General features: G+C 34.7%; 2 protein-coding genes across 6 annotated transcripts; both read left to right on the top strand.

The window, feature by feature from the left end:
- Positions 1-1,842: 1,842 nt before the first annotated feature.
- LOC145322000 (solute carrier family 71 member 1) lies at positions 1,843-4,710 on the top strand. Its single transcript, XM_080163728.1, has 2 exons — positions 1,843-3,239; positions 4,581-4,710. Exons 1-2 carry the CDS (start codon positions 1,843-1,845, stop codon positions 4,708-4,710), a joined length of 1,527 nt encoding a protein of 508 aa, XP_080019854.1.
- A 1,199-nt stretch (positions 4,711-5,909) lies between these two features.
- On the top strand, positions 5,910-18,138 carry ASPP (Ankyrin-repeat, SH3-domain, and Proline-rich-region containing Protein). 5 transcript variants are annotated; one of them, XM_080163302.1, is made up of 9 exons: positions 5,910-6,256; positions 6,462-7,197; positions 10,219-10,306; positions 11,333-11,543; positions 11,941-12,036; positions 12,432-12,500; positions 13,753-15,744; positions 16,363-16,648; positions 16,831-18,138. In XM_080163302.1, exons 3-8 carry the CDS (start codon positions 10,239-10,241, stop codon positions 16,606-16,608), a joined length of 2,682 nt encoding a protein of 893 aa, XP_080019428.1. In that variant the 5' UTR covers positions 5,910-6,256; positions 6,462-7,197; positions 10,219-10,238; the 3' UTR covers positions 16,609-16,648; positions 16,831-18,138. The 5 variants fall into 5 exon arrangements, with proteins under 5 accessions (XP_080019428.1, XP_080019427.1, XP_080019431.1 ...); XM_080163301.1 differs by having other exon boundaries at positions 5,943-6,256; positions 16,363-18,138; XM_080163305.1 differs by lacking the exons at positions 5,910-6,256; positions 6,462-7,197; positions 10,219-10,306 and adding an exon at positions 10,396-10,453 and having other exon boundaries at positions 16,363-18,138.
- Positions 18,139-18,177: the final 39 nt, after the last annotated feature.

Here is an 18,177-nt window from a genome sequence, read left to right as displayed (position 1 = left end):
AATATGCGAAAAAGTTTGCACACCCACAGTGAGAGTTATATTTGCCATCTCATACACATTTACTTTCCCTTTTTCCATCCTTCTTCGCCCAGGTAGAGAGAAGTCAAGTCATACACACGCACACGCACTCACACACACACACAGACACACACTCACACACACACATACACACACACATTCTTCCATATATGCAAGAAGAGAAGAGAGAGAATATTTACAAGGTATACATATATATGATAAATCTGGTTTTAGGCCAGTTTTATTTATTTCTTAACCACTTCCTCCTTGCTCGCTAAGTGGTGGTGCTAAATTGTAAATATTTACTTAGGGTGTGTGTGTCATGTTTTTCACCAATTAATTTTTATTTTATGTTGTTCAATTTTAAAAAAATGATAATTATCTAATTTATACAGTGATGTCATTGTTAATTTTATACAGTTAGATTTTCTGAAAATTTATAATTTAGATTTTATCTTTTAATTTTATAGATATACATCTAAATATTTGTGATGATTCATATTTATTTAAGTTGGTTTTGATTTCTTGGAAGTTGGTACTAAATATTCATCTGAAGAAAAACTATTTTGATTAAGTATACAACGTTTATGCCAGTCGACTAGTCATAAATTTTGATTGTGTATTGGTTAATAAGGATGATTTTTCTATCGTCTATATTATTAAAAACAATGTATTTGCTGTATTTTATTAATATTTATTATGTATTTAAATTGTTTTAAAGTCAGGTATATTCTGTTCTATAATTTTGAATTTTAAAGATGTAGATTCTATTTGAAGAAAATATATTTTGCCTCCTACATTTTTGCAAACAAAGGTTTCTACAAAGATATCTGACTATTTTATTTATTAAGAAAGGCATAAAATACTGTTTTTACTGGTTAGAAAAACGTCTATTTAACTTTTTTTTTGGATAATTCTATTATAAACATTTAAAGTTAGACAAGTCTTTACAGAAATTGTAATATTTTAACTTTTTGCTTTTTTTATCATAGGTATTTGATTTTAATTAAGTTTATTTTCAGATTCAATCTTAAATTTTAGTGAAGTGAAAAATAATGATTAACAATATATAAAATTTCTAGTTACAATTAGATGAGTTGTTTATTTACAGGTTGATATCTTGAATGGTTTAAAGAGTAAGTATTTTTTTTTGGTAAAACCATTAGGTAGAAAATTAATAGTTTAAAGTCTTTCAGTCTAGATGTTGAGTTTCTTTCTATCTTTCAAAGTAGTATGGTTTCTAGACGTTATGTTTTGTTTGTAGACGAAAGGACATTTTACATTTTCTAAATTTTTCATGAAACTGACTAGAATAAAAGTACCTACCTATACATTAAAACAAATTCATTTTAATTACTATTTCATTTTAAAAGATGTTTATCAAAGATGTTCAAATGATTATATCAAATGTTTTAAAACTGATTTTTTCATTGTAGTTAATTTTATTTAGTTATTTTTTACCTACCTGCCATTTAAATTTTTTTTTACAATTTTTTACAATTTCTGTGTCTGTATTTCTGCTTGTGTTTCTGTCTGTTCCTCTGTCTGCCTTCTTGCCTGTCTGTCTTTCTGTAAAATAGAGGCTATTTTGTTACGTGGCTATTTTGTACTAGATACCATTTTGTTGATGCCATTTTTTATTAATGGGCTATTTCGTGGCTATTTTGTACGAGGCTATTTTGTATAATATCCATTATAAATACCTATCTACATTAACATCTTAGTAAGACGAGTATATTTGAATAGCGTAATTTTTCAGGATGTTAGTCCACAGTACCGACATAAATTCAACTCTCCGACCCGACCTACAATTCATCAACAACTATGAAGAACTTGAAGAAAATTCCACTTAGTATGGAGAAGAAAGTTGTGGGCCTAATCATGAGAGTTCCTAAATCCAAGAAAATGGAGGGTGTAGTGACAAACAGTGGACTTGGCGAGGCGAGCATTTACCATGCCCTCGTAGTTATCTTTCTAGAATTTTTTGCATGGGGCCTGCTAACGTCCCCCATGATTACAGTGCTAAACGAAACCTTCCCCGATCATACATTCCTGATGAATGGATTGATCATGGGCATCAAGGGTATCTTGTCGTTTTTGTCAGCGCCGCTGATCGGCGCCCTGTCAGACATTTGGGGACGCAAGTTCTTTTTGTTAATCACGGTGTTTTTCACGTGCGCCCCCATTCCGTTGATGAAAATCAACAACTGGTGGTACTTTGCTATGGTCTCAATATCTGGCATATTTGCCGTTACATTCAGCGTTGTGTTTGCTTATGTAGCTGATGTTACAGAACCCTCAGAAAGATCATCGGCCTACGGACTGGTATCGGCTACGTTTGCCGCCAGCCTGGTTACTTCGCCAGCGTTAGGCGCTTGGCTTGAGGCCAACTACGGCGAGGAACTTGTAGTGGCAGCTGCCACAGCTACTGCCATGTTGGACGTGTTCTTTATTCTCGTAGCTGTTCCAGAATCGTTACCCCAACATTTCAAGCCAGCATCACGAAACCTAACACTGGAGCAGGTCGACCCCTTCTCCTCTCTGCGAAAAATGTGGAAGGATTCAACAATGTTAATTTTGTGTGCAACAGTTTTGTTGGCCTATCTACCAGAGGCGGGACAATATTCATGCTTCTTTGTCTACCTCCGTCTTGTAATGAATTTTACCAAAGAGAATGTGGCGCTGTTCATCGCTGTAGTTGGCATACTGTCAGTCCTGTCACAGACTGTGCTCATGTCGGCTCTCATGAAGACTGTAGGTCCCAAGCACACCATCATGATTGGGCTGTTCTTTGAGATGCTACAGCTGATGTGGTACGGGTTCGGATCCCAGCAGTGGATGATGTGGTCAGCTGGAATTCTAGCAGCTGTTTCCAGCATCTCGTATCCTGCAATTTCTGCCTATGTTTCCATGCACGCGGATTCGGACAAACAGGGCCTTGTGCAGGGTATGATTACAGGTATCCGTGGTCTGTGCAACGGCCTAGGCCCGGCCATGTTTGGACTTATTTTTTACATCTTCCATGTAGACCTTAATGAGAACAATCAAAATGCTCAAGAAGAGACAAACAGTGCAATCAGCTTTATATCGGCTCTCATGCCAGGCCCTCCCTTTGTGTTCGGGGCCCTGTTGGTGTTGCTGGCCATAATGATGGCGGCCATGATCCCAGAACAGTCCAGCATTGTTATTATGTTTGATGAAGAAGGCAGCAAACAACCAAGGTATGTTAATTTTATTTATGATTTTAAAGGTAATGTTAGATTACGAATTTTGTTACCAACTTAGCCTAATTAGGGATCTATTTGACATATATGATTTCTTAACTTACTGAGTAAACTGAAATCAGCACGTCTTTTTGACAGATTTTTAAAAGCGAAGCTTTTCCATAACTAGGGTCGGTCCGTCCGTAACGGATAGCTTTTTTCGTTAATTTAGGCATGTTAGAATTGTCCTATCGATTTCAAACTTTGCATGGTGATTCCTTTAGTAGTTAGGTACGATTTAGAAAACGTAGCAACTATATAATCATTACCAGAATGTCCGTACGTCCATTTTAAACATGTCGATTTTTTTTACTTTTTTAACAACAAATTTTCATGATATCATCCGATTGATCTGATTTTTAGTATATTAATTCCCTGGGACAACAAAGTATAATGTTATAAGCGAAGCAACTCTATAATCAAGTCCTAAAAATGTAAGTATGTTCATAAACATTATCCTGTATCAAGCAGTTTTTCAAAAAAATTACTTACAATTTTGGTTCGACTCTTATACATATTTTGATTATTCAGTAAGAGATATAAGTTTTCCGGAATTGTAATGTAGGGAGTAGATTTGAAATCTGCATCAAATTTTAAGGATTTTTTATAAAATTCGTTTTTTGTATAATTCTTTATCTAAAAGCTGAAATACAAATTAAGTTAATTAATTTTGGCATCTGTGATTGGTGGATTTAAAAAATCTGCGCTCTGATTGGATGTCGTACATCATTCAACCAATTAGAGCGCAGGTAGTTTAAAATCCACCTATCCTATTGGTCAAAATTAATTAACTTAAAATGTATTTTCGCTTTTAGATAAAGAATTTTACAAAAAACGAATTTTATAAAAAATCCTTAAAATTTGATGCAGATTTCAAATCTACTCCCTACATTAAAATTCCGGAAAACTTATATCTCTTATTATTCAGTTCTGACACTATACAAATGTTAATGTCCGTTTGTCCTACCGTTTCAGTGCTTCGCTTTTATGGATGTTGTCATCCTTGTCATATTAAAAACATCACAGTAGTAAATAAAGAAGGAGGGCGAGTGTGACGCTTTTAAAAACTAAAAGTCGCCATGTCCTCACAGTTCCACATTATACCTCTTTAAAGAAACTGCAAAGCCAAATTTCAGTGCTGTAACTCTGTTTAGTTGAGTTACTTTGACTTTTAGTTATGGTTTTAAAAATCGTCACACCGGCGCTTTATTTCATGTTTATTTGAGAAAAAAAAAAACATTAACCAATAAACATTTAGACACTCTTTGAATAAATGTGTAAAAATCTTGTTTATTTTAGGTATAAAGATGACCTGATCAAACACAAGAAAGACGTGGCAATGGGTAAACTATCAGATGAAAGCCTAGACTCTGACACAGACAGCGAGTACAATGCTCCACTAATCAAGCCTCAGGATAACATTATTTAGTTCAACAACACCATCTCTAGTTATCATATTCATTAAATCATTGTCTTGCCAACCAAAAAAAAAAATGTTTGAAAATCCGGGAATTTTAATTTAAAAAATATCTTGAAAACAGAAGTAAGAGAATAATTAGTGGAATATGCTTTTTATTTGGTGATAACTCTTATGTGATATGGGATGTATTGGTAAATAGCAATATGCTTTATAACATGGATGTGTAATTGTAATCAGTAGAAGAGCTATTAAAGGGTAGGCAAAATGCGTCATCTAACAAAAATTACTTACCTAGTGATCAAATAATACTTTTTAGTATTTTTTAATTCAGAAGAAAAAAAGGAAATTATAAATGATACCTAGGTAAAGAAATACTTACAGTTTATTTTCATTTTTGAACGCTATGATAACGTTGTCAGATATATGTCATTTTTGCGTAAGATGACGCTTTTTGGGCTTGCCTTCCCTTTTCATAAGGTTAAAGTGCTAATTTTAAATCTGAAAAATGTCATAGCTACAATGCAATCCAGTTTTGTTTCTATGAAGTTTTCCAAGATTAATTTTCATTTGCCATTGTTATTTTGAGCTTTATACTGTAATTTTACGGGAAGTAATGTTTTTAATGAGTTAAGCCTTTACAATTTTTACGTAAAAAAATAAGTATTAGATTAATCTCTGATATCAGTCATCACACTTAAGAAATTATTTTCATGTCTATAGAGATCTTTAGGCTTTTATGTATTTTTGAGTGTCAGAAAAAATGGCCTACGAAATTATTAAGTCAAATTACTTAAGTTTTAAATTAAGTTTTAGTCCTATTATTGGTTGTTTGGTTATTAAGTCACAAAGTTTCCTTTAAGTTAGGCAATATGCTATGTATAGAGTTTTATTGATGATTTATTTTGATGAAAAGCTTATTATTTGATTGTGCTGTGAAGAAAAGTATGGTGTTGGTTTATTTTTTAAAATGTTTTAGTTTTAGACGACACAACTTTATCATCTTTGGTAGCGTAGCCACTCTTTTTTTATTATGGTCTGTTCGTTTGTACACAATTGTCCTTGTTGATTTATTTATGACATCACATTTGACTGACAATATTATCATATCTTTTATTTCATGGAAGTAGACTTTGAAATACATATTCAAATTGACATTCCTTAAAAAAGAGCTAATTATGCACAGGGGGCGCGTGGCTTCAGATTATTCGCGCAAAATCAGGCCCTTTTTGTGCATTTTTTTGCAAGATAACTACTTTAACTAGGTCCTACTTGATATAAAAATCAAATCATGATTATTAACTTTGATTGGTCCATCATTTTCAAAGATGAGGGAATGATTTGGGTAAAATTAGGATTCGCCATGTTAAGTTCACCTATTGGGAAAGTAAATGTTTCATATGTTCATATTAAAACAAGTATAAATTACCCATGTCTAAATTAATTGCTAATATAATATTTATTAAATTTCTCAGTTTGAAAAAATAATGAATTTCATATTTCTACTATTATACATAAGTAGGTACATAGTATATAGAGAAATTTTATAAATATTTATGTAAAGCATAATCTTGTGTCAGTAGCGTTGCTACTCTATAACTAGAATGTTTTCTTCTAGACAAATCGACTAAGTTTTATATAGAACTCTCAAGAGTTTCTAAAATTTTGTAGTTTTACAGTTTACTTTTCATTTAAAATCAAAATTGTTGTCACCTTGTTATTGCTGCGCTCCTTTTGAACGTTAAATTTCTTGTTTTTGATAGGATTAAGAAATTTAAGTTATGTTGTTGACGCCACGTTTTCAATATTCTAATATAATATTACAAAACAACAATAAATAAAAGAAGCCCGACAAATTTAGATTATATTTTGATACTTATTATTATACGTGGCGTTAGTCTAAAAATAGATTTATCACTTGACAATTTTTTTTCATTTGAAATAATGTATGATTTCATTCGGCATTACTTGAATTTTTATTTAATTTTCAGTTTTATTTTTTATTGTAATAAAAAATCCTTTATTTTTATTGTATATTGAAATGTGTAAAAGATTCATCTATATTTTTTTTGTAAAGTTCAAAATTCATTTGAACTTAAAAAGCATTTTGAAATGGGGGAGTGGGGGAATATTGTATAGATCTTGTAATCTAGGTGGAAATGACATTTAGCTTTCACTGGTACCCAAAGTTTGCTATACATCCTTTTTACGTTTACGCGATATCTACAATTATCACCTACTCCCTTTATCATTTCTGTTATTTATTCTAAATGATTACCTTAAGAAAAGAATATTTTTTGTTTATATTTAGACACAAAAATTTTATTTATGTTGTAATAATATTTAAAGATTGTATGTATCATTGTATATGTGCTAAAAAAGTAAAAAAAACCTGCATTATTTCAGAAAGTACACGAGAAAATTTTTGTTTTAATAAGCTGTGCTAATATGTCAGCTGTAAAACTAGTGCATATGATTGGATAATTGGAAAAAAATCAGGTAAAACAATTTTAAAACTTAATAAACAAGTTTAGGGGGGGGGGGGGAGAGGGAAGGGTATTATTTCCCTCGAAGACAAAAATCAGTTGGGAAAAAACTAGAGCTCTTTGTAAAAGAATCTTACCCAGGGGCGTCCAAGCTTTTTTTTTGGGGGGGGGTAAAAAATTTTAGGGGGGGGGGGTAATTCGTGTTTGGGGGGGGTAAAATGGCGCGCGAAGCGCGCCGAAATTTTTTTTTACCCCCCCCAAAATTTTTACCCCGGGGGTAAAATTTGATTGGGGGGGGTAATTACCCCCCCTAAAGTCTGTTGGGGGGGGTAAATACTCCCCCCAAATCTGTTGGGGGGGGGTAATTACCCCCCCCAAACTAATTTACCCCGGGGGTAAAATTTTTGGGGGGGGTAATTTAATTATGTAAAAAAAGCACCTACCTAATCTATTAAGTTAATAATAAGTACTATCCTATAACATAAAGTAGTAAGTAAGGTTTATTTGACTATAGCTTCAGATTTCATTACTTTTAATACTGAGTTCTCCTTTTTAGGAAAGCTTCACATAGATCCCATGATGGTTCCACACTATTATAGGTCAATCCTTTGAGTGGTTTTAGGCTATTTTTCTCCTCCCTTTTTACCCTTTAGAAAATACGAGTTCTTAGATGCTAAGGGCGCCACTACTATTCAAATATATAGTAGTATATAATCTCATTCTTTAGAACATAAAAATACAATAATTAACTCACGAACCAATATGATTATACTTTAAAGTGAAGCGTCTTATAGGTCCTGGTAAGTTTTATAACTAGTTTTGAGACACCCTGACATCCTCCCAAAAGAAATCGCCTATAGAAATTCTTTTTCATTATATAATGAAATATTTAATTTAGTTAGGTATCTATTTTATGGAATCTTCAGTGCTTTACAATTACATCATAGATCCCCGGGATGGTTTTAGCCCTTATAAAGGCCCAAGCAAATAAAACATGATCAAACTATTAAATTTTTTGTTATCATGGTTAAGAACTGTTTTAACTGGTTGGACTATTTTGTGGCAACGCTCTTTAAGGGGCGTTTCTTCGTTTTTTCACACAAGCTTCTCTCCTATTTCTAGCCCCTGCGGGGGGCCAATTGCTTAACCATGTGGGGCAATCACCTAAACCAATATAACCTATCTTAAAATAAACTATCAAAAGCCATTTTAAAAATACGACGAATTGCCCCTTAAGGGGCGTTGCCACGATGCAAATTTTCAGTAAAATTTTTTTTTTAAGAACATTCAATTTGGGTGGGGTAAATACCCCCCCTAAAAAAATTTTTTTTAAAGAACATTTATTTTGGGGGGGGTAATTACCCCCCCCAAAATGGTTTGGGGTGGGTAAATACCCCCCCCAAAATCGTTGGGGGTGCCTACGGCACCCCCAAGGTAGGGGTAATTTTTTTTTGGGGGGGGTATTGTTTACAAAATTTTGGGGGTGCCTACGGCACCCCCAAAATCGTTTGGGGGTGCCAAATGGCCCATTACCCCCCCCCTTGGACGCCTATGATCTTACCTACTTTTTTTGTATTTTAAATTGTACAGTATTAAGAATTCAATAACTACAGAGCTGATTGAATTATTCCTTTTAAAGAAGGCACTATGGTTGCAGGATGGTTTTAGACTTTTTTATTTTTAGATTTGTGTCCTGGTATGGTTTTAGGCTATTTTTAATCCCCCTTCTTACCCCTTTGATGCCAGAGTCCCTAGATGCTAGAGGCGTATCCAGGGCTGTGCAAAACCCGGTTTTTTTAAAAAATACCCCGGGGTCGTGGAAAATAGGGGTTTTACCCGGGTTTTAGGGGTTTCTTGGGGGTTTTTGGGGTATTTTGGGTTTTTATAGTTTTTATACTGTAAAAGCTTGAATAATATATTAAATATAATATATAATAGAAGATTCTTTCTATGGCGCAGCGAGTTTCATAGTATTTTCACAGTAGCTTTTCTCTTATTTCTAGCCCTGCGGTGCAATCATTACCCCTAAACTAACCTAACCTATTAATCTATAATACAAAGTAGAACGATGTCTGTCCGTCTGTCTGTCCGTCTGTTCGTCTGTCTGTCCGTCTGAAGCTTAAGATCTCGGTAACCACTGAACCGAATGGGCTCTACTCTTCAGGGAATATACCTACTGGTCCTGTGGTGGTTTTAAGATATTTTCTTGAGGGGTGGGACACCCCTAACCCCCCCAAAAACAAAAAAATCCCCGCCTTAGGGGAGACTTCAACGTCAAATAAGGTGGTATCGTACATAAAAAATTAAATTTAACAAACAAAAACATTTAAAGTGCCACTAGAGGCCTCTAGGGGCGTAGCCGCTAGTCTATAATACAAAGTAGAACGATGTTTGTCCGTCTGTCTGTCCGTCTGAAGCTTAAGATCTCAGTAACCGCTGAACCGATTGGGCTCTACTTTTCAGTGGGCACTGATCCTGTGATGGTTTTAAGCTATTTTCTTGGGGGGTGGGACACCCCCAACCCCCCCAAAAACAAAAAAATCCCCCCCCCCTTTTTTTTTTTTTTTATTGCAGAAGATTTCCTTGGTCCTTTTTTTTTGCAGGAGATTTCCTTGGTCCTTTACGAATTTCACCTTAATTTTTTTGATCACCTCTTGGGGCAAAGCCCCTAGAGGCTAGGGGCGAAGCCGCTAGTAGTTACTATCTCTTCCTTAGCCCATGCCAATGGCAAAATCAGGCACAAGTAGTAATAGCAGCAGTCTATTCCTTTGTTAAATACAGGGGTCAATGAAAAACATATTTTTTTTTATTAAACAATGAAAAATAAACTTATTTTTGAAACAATTTTACCTTTTTTTAATAAAACCCCCAAAACCCAAAACCCCATGGGATTTTTAAGGTGGGTTAAAGTGCAAAAAACCCGGGTGGTTTTTTTGTCTGCCAACCCTGGGCTTATCCGTTAGTAAGAATAAATAATATTCTCTTTTTAACCACGTTAACTCCATATTCTCCACAACTTGTTGTTATTATTTAGGTGTGTCTAGCTAGAATGAGATGCGTTATGATGTGGTGGATAACATGAATAATAATCCCAACCAACCACCTTCCATACTCCAGTTAAGGTAACAATATTAGTTATGATGTGGTGGATAACATGAATAATAATCCTAACCAACAACCTTCAATACTCCAGTTAAGGTAACTAGTTATGATGTGGTGGATAACATGAATAATAATCCTAATCAACCACCTTCCATACTCCAGTTAAGGTAACAATATTAGTTATGATGTGGTGGATAACATGAATAATAATCCTAACCAAACACCTTCCATACTCCAGTTAAGGTAACAATTTTAGTTACAAAACCAAGAAAAAAGTTTACTAATAGAAACTGGACCTTATATTGAATATTGACTCACTTAATTAGAAACTTTCTTTAACCCTTAAACTCCTAATGCTTTAAGAATACGCCCAAAAAGGGGGAGGTAGGTTGTGCTAAAATTCCGTAAAGGTGTGAGTTTTAAGGCTTAAAAACAGTAGTAAAACGATAATATTCACTAAATATTTGTATTCCTTATTGAAAAGAACTAAAAATAATTTTTTTTATAAATTAACTTAATTTTTACCGTTCTACTACTGTTTTTAAGCCTTAAAACTCACAACTTTACGGACTTTTAGCACAACCTACCTGACTCCCCCTTTGTGTATTATATCATATGTCAAACAATAAAAACTATTTCTCATATACAAGTAGGTATTGAATGCAAATATTATTATTTTTTTTTACATAATGCAAATTATATTTTTCCTATGTTATTTTTAAAATTAGATAAAAAAAAGTGTTTGCTAAAAGTAAATAAAAAGATAAGAATGCATTTATTTAAAAAAAAATAAGTTTTCTTTGTATAGGTATTCTTTCTTAATTGCGATTTTTGGAGACTAAGATTCAAAATAAAAATACGTAACGTGATTGGGGAGGGGGGGAGTGCCTATCAATCAATATAAAATCTAAGGAGCTTAACAAAAAATAGATAAATATTCCATTTTTATATGAAATAGGTAGTTATGGTAGGTAGGTAGTTAGTTTTAAATGTTTCAAAATATGTCATTGAAAATTACTTTTAAAAAAAACAATAAATTATTACAGAGAGATGGCAGCTCGACAGCAGCAGCAAATTGAGCAGCAACAGCAGCTGTTAGTTGCCAAGGAGCAGCGGCTCAAATATTTGAAGCAGCACGAGTTTCAGCAGCATCATATGGCGGCAGAATATGAGAAGCTGCGCCGACTGCGTGACAAGGTGGAAGCACAAGAGTCGAAGCTGAGGAAGCTTCGCGCTATGCGAGGTCAAGCGGATCAGGTTTGACTTCATTTTTTCTTCTTGAAATCTTCCCTCTGAGATTTAAAGTCTTCCCACCAAAGAATCATAAAGAATAATTTTGGACTATAGATAAATATTATCAAAACATAAAGTTTTCACATTTAAAAAAAAATATTCTCACTATTGTGCTGCGGAGCTTCTAGTAATGTTAAACCTTAATGTGTATGATAAGATTTCCTTCAGTCAAAAAAATTAGGGCAGGAATGGACATATGAGTTTATTACCCCCATTCAGGGGAGGAAATATATTTTATCAGCAATTGCCTATCCCTGAAACCCTATAAAAAGTCAAGGAACCCAAACCACCTTTAAAAGTTTAACTTTTATTTTTTTAGGATTTCTTTAAAATTTTGTATTTAAATGATATTTTTTTCTAGAATATGAAAAACAACGGCTCCTTGACGACAGATTTAGAGTCAATAAGAAGACTTTTCAATGAAAAAGAGAAAGAATTGGCAATGGCGGTTACAAAGGTAAGCATTTGCAATTTGAAAGAACATTTTTGTATTCCCTCGTTTAATATTTATTTGGCTCCAAAAAGGCTATCCTATAATATAAAGTAATAAGCTTTTTTTTGTCTGTAGCGAAGGATCTCGCTAACCGCTGAACTGATATGGTTCTTCTTTACAGTGAAGCCTCTTAAAAAAATTTAAAAAAATGAGGGGGGATTTTTTTGTTTTTTGGGGGGTTGGGGGTGTCCCACTCCCCAAGAAAATAGCTTAAAACCACCACAGGACCAATAGGTATATTCCCTGAAGAGAAAAATCCGATCGGTTCAGTGGTTACCGAGATCTTAAGCTTCAGACGGACGGACAGACATCAAGCTACTTTGTATTATAGATATTTTATAAAAACAATATTATTTAAGGTTGAGGAGTTGACACGCCAACTGGAAGAGCTACGATCTGGCAAGCTTAATTATAATTACCCACCTCAGGTAAGCTACGATCTGGCAAGCTTAATTATAATTACCCACCTCAGGTAAGCTAAGATCTGGCAAGCTTAATTATAATTACCCACCTCAAGTAAGGAAACTACACCTGTAGGGAGTTTTAACCTCATAGGACTCTAGAGATACTAAACTAGGTGCTTTTCCTGTAAGTGTTTGTCGAGAACCTTAGTTTTAAAGGAGGGAGTTTTTTCTTATGTCTAATCCATGCGGGGCGCTCTAACCCCGAGGTGCTACCCAGTAATAACTAAACAAACATAAAACATCCCTTTATTTTATTTTCAATATACAGTGTGTTTTTTTTTACGAGAACTTTTTTTGAAAGCAATTTTACCCCACTTATAGTTATCAGAATTTAATGATTAATGGCTTATTTGCTTCGTTTTTTAAGGCAATTAATAGTACAACAAAAAAATATTTCAGTTTTTATTTAAAAAGTACAGTAAAATCTAAAATTTAAAACTTAGGTGTCAACATCTAAAAATGGTTTTAGCGCATTTTTTTTATGCTCAAATAATCAACCTTTTGGAAGAATGGCTGCTAAACACTTCAAAGTTGAGATATAGAGTTAAAAATGAATATAGATACTATTAGGGACATGTACTAGAACATATCAAAGTTTGAAGGTCATATCTCAACCAGGGAGGGAGTACTGGCCCCCCAAAGTCGACTACAGAAAATCCATTTTTTAAAGAAAAATGCGCTAAAACCATTTTTATATTGCTTTCAAAAAAGTTCTCATAAAAAAACACACTCTGTATATTACTTTAAAAATTTGAAGGTGGGGGGGGGGGGGGAGGCCCTAAACTAAAAAGAAATAGGATATAGGAAGGCTTTTTTCTTCTTAATTTTCAAGAAATTTCCGAAAGCTTTTATACCTAGCATTGTTATGCTTTAACATAATATGTTTTGTTTTGTTCTGTGAATAGATAAATAAGTAACAAATAATTCACTTGTAACCGTTTTATTTCAAGAAAAAATTACATTTTTTCACATGTCATTTACTTTTTATTTGTACAAGTGTAAATAACAAATCTATGAAATTATATTATTATTAAGTTGTCATATAGTTTTTTTCGTTTAATTGGTACAAAATATAAAGGAGGGATGTTTCAACTGAAATTATTACATATAAGCAAGTTTATACCTATTAGGTGTCACAAAATAATCTGTAGAAAATAAGATATTAGAAAGTAAAAGAAGTCTAAATAAGTTTTTTAACTAATGAAAATATATTTAGGTTGTTGAATTGGAGAAGTTAAGACGTGAGCTTGCCTACCGCCGCCAGCTAAACGAGCAGCAAAACAACATGATCACCCAGCAGCGGACCCAACTGTCCATGGGCCAGGATGAGATGGCCAGGATTGACCGCAGGATAGCGGAGCTGCAGGACAGGCTGACCCGTAAGCGCATGATGAACCAGCAGCTGGCTAACCAAATCAACGCAGCCACAAGTGCTAAACAGGCGCAGCTTCGTGCCATCCAGGCTGGCTTGGTCAACAACAAGAATAGCAACAAGAACAAACCTGTTTCAACGGTGGAGCCGTTCCAGCGAAGCCTGCCTGCTAACGCAGGTACAGGTGGATCTGTTGATAACAGTCTGCATGTCAGTGCGGAGGACCTGAAGCCGCCTCACTTACAAAACTCGCACTTGAACTCTATGGACTTGGATAATAAGAATTTAATACAGGATTCCAAGTATCAGACCTTACCATACAACACTAAATTTGCATCCGGGGCCGGAGGGGGAGTTAGTCAGGGAGGCTACAATAAAGCACAGAAAATTGAACAGTTGAAACTGGAGAAAGAAAACAATAACATTGGTTTCTCTGAGGGACTACCTCGGCCCCCACCTTCTGTTACTTACGGTGGTCCCAGCGGGCGCCAAGGAGGCACTGACTACCAGGGCAATTATCAAGGCCCAGGTGTCGGTGTGGTAGCCCCCATACCTCATGGAGCGGTGGCATCAAGTGCTTCTGGACAGGCGGGTAACGGTGGACTGCCAACCTCGCTTGATAACGCCATATCTAGTATTAGTGTTACCAAACCTATTAGTTCAGTTGCGCCTGTTCCAACAACTAACCGCCATCAATATAGTTCTGACGAATCTGGCGGCGGTGGGGGAAGACAGGGATCGCCAACAAAACTACGACCCGCACTTCCGCCAAAGCCTTCTGTTGGCAGCGGCCATCCAGGGCAGCAAGATCTTCAGTCGCAGATGCCTGTCCACGGAGAGGAGGGTACTAGTGTTGATGATGAAGATCTGCCACCTCCTCCGCCTACAACGGAGCCGCCCAGCGATTCGCCGACTCCTCAGGATGATATGATCAATGGCAACAGGGGTAACATCAGTGGTCTGCCCGACATGTCTGTTGCAGTGTCCCAGATTAGTTATGATTCCTCAGTTCTGCAAGTATCAACACCTAGCTCTACTACAACAACCATGGAGTCACAAAACGTGCATGTGTCCATCAATCGTAGGATTGAAATGCCGCCAGCTTTCCATTTCCCAGAGGATGAGGCGCCGCCGAGCGATCTTGTGTCTGGCGGAGCCGGTGGGGACTATCCGCCGCTGTTGCCGCGCGACGTCACTGACAATGCCGCAATGTTCCCAATGGTGAACCAGATTTACAAGGAGTTTCAGGATCTTGGTATGGAGGAGAAAGAACAGCTATTTTCGTCCAGATCACCCGAGGAATCAGATGAATATTCACCTGAAACTGTTCCAGAGTTTGAGTTTGACCACTCGTCCAGTGCTGAGTCCAAGGGTGTTAAAAGTATCCTTGAGATGTCCAAGAAAGGTCATGTCAAAGTTACAGGCCAGACACGACACAACCGTAAAGTCACTTTTGATCCTTTGGCACTTTTGCTTGATGCCTCCTTGGAAGGCGAACTTGATCTTGTCAAGAAAACAGCTACTGAGGTGTCCAACCCAAGCGCAGCTAATGACGAAGGTATTACTGCACTCCACAACGCTATCTGCGCTGGACACCTTGACATTGTACAGTTCCTTGTTCTCTTTGGATGTGATGTCAATGCGCAGGATTCTGACGGCTGGACGCCGTTGCATTGTGCCGCGTCCTGTAATAATCTTGCTATGGTCAGATTTCTGGTGGAGCATGGAGCGTGTATATTTGCCACAACCCTGTCTGATCACGAGACAGCTGCAGAGAAGTGTGAGGAGGATGAGGAAGGATTTGATGGGTGCTCTGAGTATCTTTATCATATTCAGGTTAGTTAAACTCAATGGTGTAATTCTTCATTGCTAAAGGGAGGAGGGATGGAATAAAAAATATGTGGGAGAAATGAGAAAAAAAACAGTCATGAAAACATTTTTCAATTTTTTCCCCATGGTAATAAAACTGAATAAAATAAAGAGAACTGAAAACATATTTTCATTTTCCAGAAAGTGTTCCTTGGCGAAAAAATAGGGGGGGGGGGGGAGGGAATATTTTGCATCCGGGGGAAAAAATATTCTTTTGCTGAATATTCAACCCTAGCTTCCACATTAATATTTAATTATTAACAAATGAAATAACATCGAAATCCTACTCAAACTTTGTATTTCAGCATTTAAAAAAACACAGAAATTAGATTCCGCTTTAGTAAAGATTTTGTCACTTACGTTATTAAATACCTACAGAATGTTGTGTAGTTTAGCTAATACACTTTTACAAAACTATATCTTTCTTTCCTACATAAGTAAGGGTCTCACATATAATATAAGAATTTTGGAGAAAGGAAAATTATCGTCTACTGTCATATTCTTTTTAAAAAACTGAAAATTTATTATTTAAAAATTTTCTTTTCAAATACCTACTTGATCGTTTGACTTTAAAAAATATTTTAGGAAAAGCTTGGCATAATCAACGATGGCGCAGTGTACGCAGTGTACTCGTACGACCCCGCCAACAAAGACGAGCTGGGCTTCAGGGACATGGACAAGCTGAGCGTGGTCCGCAAGGGCGACGAGGTGGAGAAGGAATGGTGGTGGTGCCGGGCAGAACATAACAATGGCGAGGGTTATGTACCACGTAATCTGCTGGGTCTTTATCCTAGAGTTGTCCCGGGAGCTAACCAACCCATGGAGGAGTAAACTTTAGGAGCTAAGAAGCAAATATAAAATAAATAATACAGTTAGATACAATAATGAATTACTGTGTATTGGAAGAGCTTACATACTATTATATTTAAAAATTGGCCTCGTAAACATTTTTTTGAGAAAAAGCTAACACATAAGGTTTCAACAATAAATGATGGTATATCATCTCTCCAATTCCCAATTATTCAGACATGTATCTAACTGTATTACTATTAGGTACGACATTGGTACTACATGTTTACCAATCCAACACAAAAAGTCAATAGAAAATATTATTTATCAAAATGCATAAATAAAACTGATTAATGGCATTATTATGCTTTTCTACAATTACATTACTCATAAAATAGATAATATAATATACCTACACAAATTATTATTAAAATATTGTAAAACATAAAATTTGCCTACTTAGTGTCAATTAATCCTCTTTGAATTAAAAAATATCAAAGATGCCTTTTAAAATTTAAATGATTGAGTGAATATTGTTGAGAACTCAAAATCAAGGTATGAAAGACACTTTTAAAACATCATTGAAAGCTAATTTTTCATGTATAGTTTTTGTATTGGCAATCCAATTGAAACGGTATCAAATTCTTGGCTATTTATCGGTATTTTTCTTATTAAGCACCAAATGCTTTAAATATTTAAAATATTCAATTTAAAAACTTTTTTTCATATCAGGAAGATATTTGTTCTAAAATTGTAAAATTGTTTCTGAGAATCTATAAAGTTTAAGCTTTATACCTAAGTCTTCTTCATACATTGGTAGATTCTCAAAATTATTCTTCCTAGATTTTTTCTAGAAGTCATTGATACTTACTTACTTTTTTGATTGAATCTCAATTTAAGACACAATCTCTCTTAACTATGATTTAGGCTTTAAATTTTGCATCAGTAATTTGAAGAAAAAAATATTGTTTTTAAAGGTAACTGCCTGAAAATGCAAACCTTTTTACTAGAATATGTATTATATTTTCTTTACACTAGTATATTTTTATTAATTCCTTATCTGTGCCCTGTAATATATTCCACGTTGTATAGATTACAATATATTTTACTTTGTGAACCAGTAGTCCAGTTAGAATCTTGTATATAGAGCAGTTTTTATTATAAAGTTATGTACCAAAATTGTTGATTTTATTGTTATTACTCATCAATTTAATTGTTTTATCTTGTTTTAAAATTTAAATATTTTGTATAACTCCTGAAAGGAATTTAAACTATAATTCAAGTATTTAATAAGGGTGGTGGTTCTTTTTATTAAAACTTAATATTGGTTTTTAAGCACTCTTAGCCTCAGTTTGATAATACTTCTAAAGAAGCGCTTTACAGTAATATACATTATAAATAATTTTCGATGATATTTCAAACAGAACCCCCATCCCTGTTTTAACTTTGTTAAAAGTCATATCAACAGTGGGAAATTGTACTCAAATAATTTCTTTCTAAATCTATCCTAATAACTAAATGTACCCTAAATTTTTGTTATTGAAAATATATATAATTAACAGCATACCTAAATATTTACTTGTTTAATCTAATAAAATATATTTTGAAAAA

Source organism: Acartia tonsa, chromosome 6, assembly GCF_053477335.1.
Source record: "Acartia tonsa isolate MP-2025a chromosome 6, ASM5347733v1, whole genome shotgun sequence".
In the NCBI taxonomy this organism is placed as follows: domain Eukaryota; kingdom Metazoa; phylum Arthropoda; class Copepoda; order Calanoida; family Acartiidae; genus Acartia; species Acartia tonsa.
The sequence above is the reverse complement of the archived record's forward strand: the minus strand, read 5'-3'. Positions and strand labels throughout refer to the sequence as shown.

Coding starts and splice junctions, on each gene's coding strand:
- LOC145322000 (XM_080163728.1), top strand. CDS start 1,843: ATGAAGAACTTGAAGAAAATTCCACTTAGTATGGAGAAGAAAGTTGTG. Junction 3,240..4,580: donor GAAGGCAGCAAACAACCAAG/GTATGTTAATTT, acceptor TGTTTATTTTAG/GTATAAAGATGACCTGATCA.
- ASPP (XM_080163302.1), top strand. CDS start 10,239: ATGCGTTATGATGTGGTGGATAACATGAATAATAATCCCAACCAACCA. Junction 10,307..11,332: donor CCTTCCATACTCCAGTTAAG/GTAACAATATTA, acceptor AAATTATTACAG/AGAGATGGCAGCTCGACAGC. Junction 12,037..12,431: donor TGGCAATGGCGGTTACAAAG/GTAAGCATTTGC, acceptor ATATTATTTAAG/GTTGAGGAGTTGACACGCCA.